The sequence below is a fragment of the Symphodus melops genome (genome assembly GCF_947650265.1).
Source record: "Symphodus melops genome assembly, chromosome: 13".
Classification (NCBI taxonomy): Eukaryota; Metazoa; Chordata; class Actinopteri; order Labriformes; family Labridae; genus Symphodus; species Symphodus melops.
This window is the reverse complement of record NC_136703.1, coordinates 24,723,328-24,733,473: the sequence shown is the minus strand read 5'-3', so window position 1 is coordinate 24,733,473 and position 10,146 is coordinate 24,723,328. Positions and strand designations below refer to the sequence as shown.

At 44.9% G+C, this 10,146-nt stretch overlaps 1 protein-coding gene across 1 annotated transcript; it reads left to right on the top strand.

The window, feature by feature from the left end:
* Positions 1 to 1,598: 1,598 nt before the first annotated feature.
* On the top strand, positions 1,599 to 8,806 carry pip4k2ca (phosphatidylinositol-5-phosphate 4-kinase, type II, gamma a). The gene is made up of 10 exons (XM_079359314.1): positions 1,599 to 2,128; positions 2,923 to 3,020; positions 3,184 to 3,280; positions 3,388 to 3,537; positions 5,520 to 5,666; positions 6,608 to 6,646; positions 6,739 to 6,852; positions 7,135 to 7,399; positions 7,956 to 8,059; positions 8,380 to 8,806. The coding sequence occupies exons 1-10, from the start codon at positions 1,970 to 1,972 to the stop codon at positions 8,458 to 8,460; spliced, it is 1,254 nt and encodes a 417-aa protein (XP_079215440.1). The 5' UTR covers positions 1,599 to 1,969; the 3' UTR covers positions 8,461 to 8,806.
* The last annotated feature ends 1,340 nt before the right edge of the window (positions 8,807 to 10,146 follow it).

Genomic DNA, 10,146 nt, shown 5'->3' with positions numbered 1-10,146 from the left:
ATGTCTGTCTATACCCACCTGCTGCAGTTTGTATCACTGCATATAAAAAGTGTTTAATTTAGATGGAAGTCATGACAGCAAAATGTGTTCGTAAATGACACGTTGCAAATGATTAGTCTTGGATGCAGAGAATCATCCGGGTCAAAGTTTGGAAAATCTCCAGATTTAAATCAATAAATAATTACTCCAAAATATGTGTATAACACACACTTGTTCTGCAGCACAAGTTAAAGTTCTTGTGAGAGTAATGACGAGAGATTGTGCACACAGAGATCATTTTGTCTTCACCCGGAGTTCCCCTCGCTCCCACTTCTTTGCTGATTTATTTATCGGGCAAAATGCACAATAGTTGACATCATTATGCAACAAACGTGTGTTGACTTATTTTCAGTCAAAGAAAACATTTAATTTTTTGCCTAAAAAGAGCTTCTACCCTCAGAGAGAATGTATGAAGAGACAGTGCTGCATTGAAAGCACATGGGAAAATGTGACATTCTTAAACAAGTAAATGGGAGCAGCTCTTCAGCTTGGATAAACATTGTATTAATACATTTAACAGAATAAATGACTGATAAGGATAGAACAGGAGTCACTTAAACACACAGTTTGTATTCCTGTCATTAAAGGCTGTAGGAAAGCACAACATGTTTAATGACAGAGCTGAAACAATGGTTCACATGAAACTGTGGATATCTTTTTCTGTAAGACATTGAAGCTTCATATTGTGACTTTGTTTATGGACTTACTGCCCCCCAGAGGTTGAACATCTTTGTAGTCAAGCTTGTACAAAGCTGTTGGATCATACAAGTGCACATATCTGGACTCCTCTTATCAAAGCTGAACAATTCACGTTTATATTTGACATGGTTCAACCCCCAGAAGTATCTTATATTCTTTACTTATTTAAGGCAACATGTGTTCCATGTGTTTTTGATATAGTATGATGGAGATTTAGGTCAATTACATCATTGTGTTCATAGTTACATTATTCACCTATTTACCTATCTTATGTATGTGACTGCTATCCTAACAGTTCAATAACTGGAGTGAATTTGTTGAGTGTCCATGTACTTTGCCATAACATTATTTTGGTTAACTTCTATGATGAAGTATAAACCTTTGTCACATGAGGAAAATCACTTCCACAACATTTCTCCAAGATAGTATAGCCAATGTTTTGGCAGCTATGTTATTCTTAATGTCTTTGATTGTGGCAGCATGACAAAGTATTATTCTTTTTAAAAAGTGCAATGTTTGGTTTAGCTTTGGCCCATTTGTTTTTATTGATATGGAATTTCACCAAGCTCAAAATCCAAAATAAATTAAAATGTGTTTTTCCCCCCTGGAAAATAATATTTCTTCTGTTTTTTTTATTGTATATAAAGCTGGACATCGTTCCAAAAGGTTCTACTGTAAGTACATAAGTGAGCGATTGTTTCTTCTTCCAGTTCACTGACGATTCAGTAAGATCGGAGAGCTGATAAATTCCGACCAATGACGGTACACGAACGCAACATTTCCTCCTCTATCGTCGTGGTGCTAAAAAAAAAAAAAAAAAAGGATCAATTTGATTGGTTCTTTCTCACTGTCAATCACTAAACTCACCACGTGGTTGATAATAACATGGGGCGGGCTCGAGGGGGCGGTGGTGGACTGTCACCGAGTACTTTACATATAACGTTACGTTTGTCACGCATGGCATGAAGTCGAGTAATGATTCATTTCGCGGGTTTAATCGGTAAATTATGCTTATTTTTTAAGCTTAATATATAATTGCCGCGTTGTTACGTCAACGACGTCCAGACAGGTGACCTTTGGTTCGGTTGTCGTGGAGACGGGGATTAGCCTAGCAACGGTTAGCCACCCAGGAAGAGAAGTGTCAGCAGCGCTCTCTCTCTCTCTCTCTCTCTCTCTCTCTCTCTCTCTCTCTCTCTCTCTCTCTGAACCGGGGGACCAGTCTCTGCGGGTCATGGCCGCCCTCGGGAACTCGGGGGCCTCTTCCAGTCCCATGGTGATCCTGGCGCCCAAGACCAAAACCAAAAAGAAGCATTTCGTGCAGCAGAAGGTGAAGGTGTTCCGAGCCAGCGACCCCGTCCTGAGCGTCTTCATGTGGGGCGTCAATCACTCGGTGAGTCGGTGTGTGTGCTAATAATGCTAATGCTGCGAGGAAAACCACCAGCACTGTAACTGTGCCATGTAAATGAAGCTAGCTCTGTTAGCAGGCGATGGATGTGCATATAGATAGATAGATAGATAGATAGATAGATAGATAGATAAAACAGTTACACAATAAACCTCACTCTGTATATAATAAACCCAACAACATTTAGAAGCCCCCCCTATATGACTAAGAGTAAGCAAAATAAACCTGTCCAATTAAAAATAGACTAATACCTATATAAATAAATGTAAATCACCCGTGCAGGAAAATACAAGTATGTGCTATTTAAAAGAGACCTCTGAACATTGTCTGAAGTTGTTGTTTATGCCTGTACAGGTGGTGTTTGAGGTGGAGCCAGTGAAAAAGGTGTGAGGACAGATATTAAACGGTCAATGCAGACATTTAGGGCGCAAATTAAAAATGCAGACATTAAAAGGTGCAAAAATAAAGTGATGGCAGATGAGCTTTAAGTGTCATAAGAATGAGAAGCTGGTCTCAGCTGTCATTGGAGAAGAAGTGAATACACCCTGGACTGTTCACCAGCCAATCACAGTGCTGACGTGTAGTGTCAGGCATACACGGGGAGAACATGCAGACTCCACTCAGAGAGGCTCCTGTCAGACTGGGGGATTCAAACCGGGAACCTCCTCGCTGTGAGGGCAAAACAGCGCTAACCACTGTGCAGACGTTAAAGTACTATTTATAACACTGATGTGAGAATTTAAATGATGGTGTTTAAACATCATGCCTCCTTCTTTCAGATCAATGATCTCAACCAGGTGCCTGTTCCCGTCATGCTGCTTCCTGATGACTTCAAAGCCAACACCAAGATCAAAGTCAACAACCACCTCTTCAACAAGTACGATGAACACACACTTCCCTGCTCTTGTTAGAAAAGTTCAGCCGTAGGTGGCTTAAAGCAGCAGCAGCAGCAGTCGACTTGTAGGACTGTTGAGGTCGACAGATGTGAAGCCGAACGCTCAGTTCTTTTTTTCTTTTTTTTTCCTCGTCTTCTTTCGCAGAGAAAATCTTCCGGGACACTTCAAGTTCAAAGAATACTGTCCTCAGGTCTTCCGAAATCTGAGAGAACGCTTCGGGATCGAGGATCTGGACTACCAGGTTTGTGATGTGCACGCAAAGGGATTCATTTTGATAAAGGCTACGTGCTTAATAATAACGCTGATAGATAATCCTCCCCTCCCCCCCCCCCCCCCCCCCCTCGCCAGGTGTCATTAACCCGCAGCTCCCCGACGAGGAGCGCAGACGACCATGGAGACTGTCTGCTGCTCAACTCGTACGACCGCACGCTGGTCATCAAACAGATCTCCAGTGAGGATGTCGCAGACATGCACAGCATCCTGTCCGAGTATCACCAGGTGAGTCTGTCTGTATGTAAAAAATGTCACTGCACCCTGTGGGGGTGTTGATGTCGTCTCTTAAATATGAACGCACGGATCTACTTTTCCAGTAATTATTCTTCAACAAACTAAAATGTGTCCGTTAATTCAAACTCCACAAAACTTTATATGTTGTTATTTTATTAAGCACTTACGTCACCTCACATATTTCACACAATGTAAGTAAATATGTCTATAGTTGTAACCGCGTTGTGTCTTTCGTGGCGGGACACCATGACAGACACCAAATGTTTATCGTTGCCATGGAAACGCCGGATGTTTACCGAGCAGCAACCCGCCAGCTGTGAAAAGTGAAGCCGATGCGGAAGTGCAAAAATCCTTCAGTCCGTCGAGCGTCCGCTTGGACACAGGAAGTCACGAACGTGCGACGTGTATGACAGCAAACAACTAAACGCGTCTGATTGGTCGGCATCAGAAGGGGACTGTTGAGGTGGAGCTGGAAAACGTTGCTGAGGAGAGTCTGGGTTGACGAGCTCCGCCTGCCGCCTCTGTGATGGACGGACGTCTTTGACACTGTGTCCCAATTCCAGTATTTCCTCTTGTTTGGACCGTGTTGTTTCTAAAGAAAGAAAAAACAACTTGTGAGACAGTTTGTCACAAGGTTCCTAAAAGGAGAACTTCGTCTGCCGTCTAGGTGAGGGAAGTTGACCCACTTCTGACTATTTTAAGCCTTTTGCTGAGCAGACGAGGCTCTGCACTCTGCAGGGCGAGGACGCTAACACTCGTCCTACTGAAGCCTTCTCCAGAAAGGGGGCCGACATGTCTGTTTGCACGCTCTCTCAGGCTGAACTCGCTGCAGGACCCCCCCCCCCCACCTCGGGAGGGTCGGCGCCTGCTGTCTTCGAGGTTACATGAGCGTGGAAGCAGAACACTAAAGACATGCAAATGTCCTTATCTCTGCATCATGTAAATCGTTGACTCCATCTCCAGCAGAGACAGGAACACTCTTTACACCTCGGCCTTGTTTGTTGTTTTCAGGTCATGTGCTGGACGGTCTGTCGTCAGCGTGCTCGTCACTCGTCGTGTAGGTTCTTCTAATCCGGGTCTAAAACACCCCGGAGTGAACTTCTGGCTGCTTTGAGCTCCGGCTGGAATGTGTAGTCGGTTGTTTTGCAGCCTACAGAGAGCAGGGAGGGAGAGGAGGAAAATAGCAGCTCTGTTTATTATTTCACTTGGCCCTGAATGAACTCCTTGTTAACGCAGCTCCTGTGTTTGCATCACAGGATCTGGATCGAGTGTTTGAATCCCTCAATACTTATGAATATATTTTTTCTTTTTTGCACTTTTAGATGATTTTTTGGATTAACTGTCAGAACATCGAGTTTTAGTTTTTCTTTTTTTTTCTTTTTTTTCTTTTTGTTTTTGCAGTTGTAGAGATTTCAGCTTTTCCACCTTTGGATCTAAAGTAGACAACATGCTGTTTTTGAACTTTCTCTTTTATACAGAATCCCCTGAAGGGCGGACCACATAGTTTTTTATGTTTTAATTATCTAACGCACAACAAGGCACACATCCTGTTTGAAGACATCTGGACGTATTTACAGGAGAAGCAAAGAAAGGATCTCAGTCTTCATCCAGAGTCAGTCATCCTGTTGCATCAGCCCACTCTTACCTGGGGGGGGGCGCTGCCAGGTGTGTCTCCTCTGACCTCATGTAGTCACCTACACATTAAAGAGTCACGTCCAACAGGGCGGTCTAAGATTAAAGCCGAGACAAAAACATGAAACAGACGGCCTTCTTGTTGTCACTGTGCCAGGTGTCGGAGAGGTAAGGTCATGCTGAAGTCAGCGTCTGAATCAACTGCTGAGCTCAGCTCAAAGTCATTGCTTTAAATCTGAGCCTCTTTACCTCCCATCTGTGAATCTGTCCTCGACTCTTTCTGTCTGTCACAGGCTTCAATGAAAACTAGAAAACAGCCTTTGTGTCCTGTCTCCCTGCAGCACATCGTGAAGTGTCACGGCAGCACCCTGCTGCCTCAGTTCCTGGGTATGTACCGGGTGAGCGTCGACAACGAGGAGACCTACCTGATCGTAATGAGGAACATGTTCAGCCACAGGCTGGTCGTGCACAGGAAGTACGACCTGAAGGTGAGGAGACGGGGAAGTCGCCTTTGTTCTCTTTCATCCGTGTTTAAAACCTCGGCTCGCGAGTCTCTTCTCTTTTATCCAATGGTTTTACAGCTTTCAGTGAAAGTCGTAAAATCTGATCAGAATCGTTAAAATCAAAATGAACGCTCGGTCGCTGTGAATACTAGAACACAGAGCACGCTCTTTTTTAAGCTAACATTTGTATGGAAGTCAGCGGTTCATCTGTGCTCCCTGTGTACAGAGGCTCCAGGGTTCAAACCCACCGTCCTGTCCCTTTAATAAAAACAGAAGAGTCTTAAGAAAATACTTTTGGGCTACACAAACGTAAGGGAGAAAAAAAAAAAAGAGTGCTTCTGATCAGAAACGGCTCCTGAAGGTTCCCGGTGAGTCGCTCATTTGATTTCATGTTGTAAACAGAGTTGGCGCTCTCTCCGCCTCGCTCACATCAGCACTGAAATAAGTTTATTAACATGTTGTCGTTTGGGTGAAACTCCTGAGTCAGCTCCCTCCTCTTCTTCTTCTTTCCTCACTTTGTGCTCCACTTATTCCCGTAACAGTAACGTAGCCGCTAACGTCGCTAACTTTACAAAATGTTTATTTTAAGAGGGGCGGGGTTTTACATTTTGAAACAGGCTACATTTGACTGAAGCAACGATTAATACAATGTTGGGTTTTTGTTGCCTGATGGTGAATATTTAGGAGTGAAATAAAATGAGCTCATCGTTCATTAAAATTCGATTGGATCGTGTTTTTGCTGACCTCCTCGGGCAGCAGAAGGATTTCCCCAGTGAGTCCGTTTTCTCCCTGATCGGTACCCGTTTGAGTTTTAAAATCGGCCGCAGCATTGGCATAAACAAAGTGACATATTAACTTCATGTCTTTGTGTTAAGAAACACGTTGTCTCTGATCTCGACATGCTGAAACACTTTATCTTCTGGCAGGGCTCTCTGGTGGCTCGTGAAGCAAGCGACAAAGAACGGGTAAAAGAAACCTTTCCCTTCCTTCTGTCATCAAGCAGCCGTCTGTCCTTTTTTAGTTTTTTCTTCCTAATCGTTTATTTATCTTCCAAAAGGTAAAAGAGCTCCCGACCTTCAAGGACATGGACTTCAGGAACAACATGCAGAAGGTGTACGTCACCGAGGAGCAGAAGGAGAAGTTCATGGAGAAACTCAACAGAGACGTGGAGGTAAAAAAAAAACATCTTCATGGTTGTTTTTACACTCGTCGACCACAGAGCGGCAGCAGCGTCCCGCTCGTGTGAGGCCTCTTCAGCAGCAGCAGGATGGATGTGAAACTCGTCTGTTAAAGGAGGGAAATCTAAACGTAACTCTTTAAATTGATGAGTACGTGAATGCGTTGCTCGATCGACAGGAGGATTAATCAGAAACTATCGTGATGATTGGTTTTATTTGAATCCAGATTTTTGTCCCTTAAAAACTGACCTGCAGTGACTGACGTCCTCTTTCAGTTCCTGGTGAAGCTGAAGATCATGGACTACAGTCTGCTGCTCGGCATCCACGACGTGGGGCGAGCAGAGCGAGACGAGGACGAAGGCGAGGAGGTTTCCAACGAGGAGGACCCAGAGGCGGAGAACGGCCTGACGGCGGGCGCGGGGGCGGGCTCCTACGGCACGTCTCCCGAGGGAATAGCCGGCTACATGTCCGCCTGCAAACCTCTGGGACCCGGGGAGTTCGACCCCTACGTGGACGTGTACGCGGTCAGCAGCTGTGCAGGTGAATACAGAACATCCTGGTACTGACCATGTGACGCTGACGTGTAGTTTTAACATCCGCGCACCAACACAAAGAACATGACGCATAGAGTCAAACTGATGTACAGCAGGTCAGTCTGTGTCACACACCGCACGTGTGAAGTTTAAATTTACAAGAAGATCAGCGTTCATCATTTCTGTTCAGGCGGCGGCTCGTAAGAGACGACTTCTCTCTCATGAATTTATGGCTTTCATCTTCCTCGTCTTCAAACATGTTTCAAATCATTAGTAAAAGATCGTCGAGAGAGAGAGAGAGAGAGAGAGAGTTGTGCAGCAGCAGGATCATCTTGGGTTCAAGAGTCTTGCCCGAGGTCAAATCTGACGTTTGGCTGCAGGAGCTGAGGATCGAACCTCCAACCTCTGTGTTTGTCGAGGACGACTCTGTCAGCTGAGACGGCGTGCAGAGAGTCTGCCTGCCTCATTCAGTCATTAAAATAAGAGCTGTTTGATTCTCACTCTGAACGATTCGTCCTGATGATTGTTATGTGAACCCTGCTAACACGAGCCTTTCCTGTCAGGAGCCCCTCAGAGGGAGGTCTACTTCATGGGCCTGATCGACGTCCTCACTCAGTACGACACCAAGAAGAAAGCCGCTCACGCAGCCAAAACCGTCAAACACGGGGTGAGTAGAGCGAGAGAGAGCGAGAGAGAGAGGAAGGTTCTCAACATCCAGCGTGAGCGAACGTTACTGTCATGTCATGAAGTAAACACATGATCTCTTCCTGCTCTCTCTATCTCTCTCCCTCTCTCTCTCTCTCCCTCTCTCTCTTTGCCTCTCTCTCTCTCTCTCTCTGCCTCTCTCTCTCTCTCTCTCTCTTTGCCTCTCTCTTTCTCTCTGTCTCTCTGCCTCTCTCGCTCTCTCTCTCTCTGTTTCTCTCTCTCTCTCTCTCTCTCTCTCTCTCTCTCTCTCTCTCTCTCTCTCTCTCTCTCTCTCTGTTCCAGGCGGGAGCTGAGATCTCCACGGTCCACCCCGAGCAGTACGCCAAACGATTTCGCGACTTCATCTCAAACATTTTTGCGTAACGAACTCTACTGTAAGTCGATACAACTGACCAAGCGTAGTCTGCACACACAGATCAGCACGCCGCGTCTGATCTGAGGACCGTCGACTCGTAGCAATATGACCTACTTCTGATGCCTCTATTTATTCTGAAGACTTAAAAAAAGAAAAGAAAAAAAAAAAAGCATTTGTGATGGAGATGAGTGTGGAGCAGAAGCTGCTGTTGATCAGTGATCAAATATCTGTTTCGTCTGGTTCCCCGGGCGTCAACTGAACTTTAACAGTTTGACATTTTTAGAAGTGTGTTTATTTGATTTCTTGCCAAAAGTTAGAAGAGAGGATACAAACGTGTGTGTGTGTGTGTGTGTGTGTGTGTGTGTGTGTGTGTGTGTGTGTGTGTGTGTGTGTGTGTGTGTGTGTGTGTGTGTGTGTGTGTGTGTGTGTGTGTGTGTGTGTGTGTGTGTGTGTGTGTGTGTGTGTGTGTGTGTGTGTGTGTGTGTGTGTGTGTGTGTGTGTGTGTGTGTGTGTGTGTTTTCAGAGGATGTGTGTTCAAGGTTTCCTTTGGAGTGCGTGGACTCAAGTCGACAATAGAAATTCTTTTTTTTTTTCTGGGAGTAGTCTCCGGATTATTTTGTGTCTTGTGCACATAAAACAACATGGACACACGCAGTCCTGCTAACTGTGATCTATGCATGGAGATAACATGCTAGCTAGTTAGCATATGTTAGCTCAAACACTGAAACAGGAGAAATGGTTGGCTTGGCTCTGCCCCAAACAGTAGCAGTAAAAATGTCCTAAATGAATATAATTCATCTAACTTGTCTGAGCTGTTCAAAAACACTAAAATTTGAAACGGCGACGGAGCCAGGCGAGCTGTTGAACTCTGAACAGTGATCGACTTTTCTTCTTTTATTGGCAAGAAAGCAAATAAACGTTACTAAAAAACAAATACTACTAATCCTCTTTTGTTCGCTCTCCAACAACGTCGAATCAAAGAAGGATATTTTAAAATGAAAACACTTGAGAGATGATGAATACTCATCGTCTGCAGAAAGGCCTTTTGGATGCTCGAGTGCCAAATGTGTGGGATCAAAGCTTTACCTGCAGGATTTGCACTTTGCACCCGTTTAAAAAAACCCTCAATGACAGTAAAGACTTTCTGAACCAATCAAATCCTGTTTTCCACCAAAGTCTGGACTAAATTTTAACAGCTGGTAGAGACGACGAGTTGATTGGAAAGATAAACGTGGTTTTTATAAAAAGCGGGCGCATCGTGTTGTTGAGCCTGTAAACGTTTGTGGCAGCCCGACGTCTCTCGCGGCCTGAACGGGATCTGTGAGGTGGTCGACCTCGAAGCGTTTGACTTGTACCTGCAGAGCATCAACGACGTGACCTTTCAAATAAAGCCCCGTTTCCTCCACAGCCAGTCGTACCGTTATAAGTTCAGCGCAGTGTAAGGATCATAGTGTGACATCATAGCAGCCCAACGCTGCGTAGCCCGCCATTCTTTAAGTTCAACGAAGAAGAAGAAGAAGAAGGAAGGGACCCCTAAGCGTCGGATCGGTTTCAGAACGGTACCAAAAAAGTTGACCATTATTTTCGTAGCATTCCCAACTTTTGACAGTGGAAACGCCGATGAATGAAAACCGTACGGAACCGAACTTGACCGGAGCGCTCGGTGGAAACGGTGACGTCACTGTTCGGATCAG

Coding starts and splice junctions, on each gene's coding strand:
- pip4k2ca (XM_079359314.1), top strand. CDS start 1,970: ATGGCCGCCCTCGGGAACTCGGGGGCCTCTTCCAGTCCCATGGTGATC. Junction 3,021..3,183: donor AACAACCACCTCTTCAACAA/GTACGATGAACA, acceptor CTTCTTTCGCAG/AGAAAATCTTCCGGGACACT. Junction 3,281..3,387: donor TCGAGGATCTGGACTACCAG/GTTTGTGATGTG, acceptor CCCCCTCGCCAG/GTGTCATTAACCCGCAGCTC.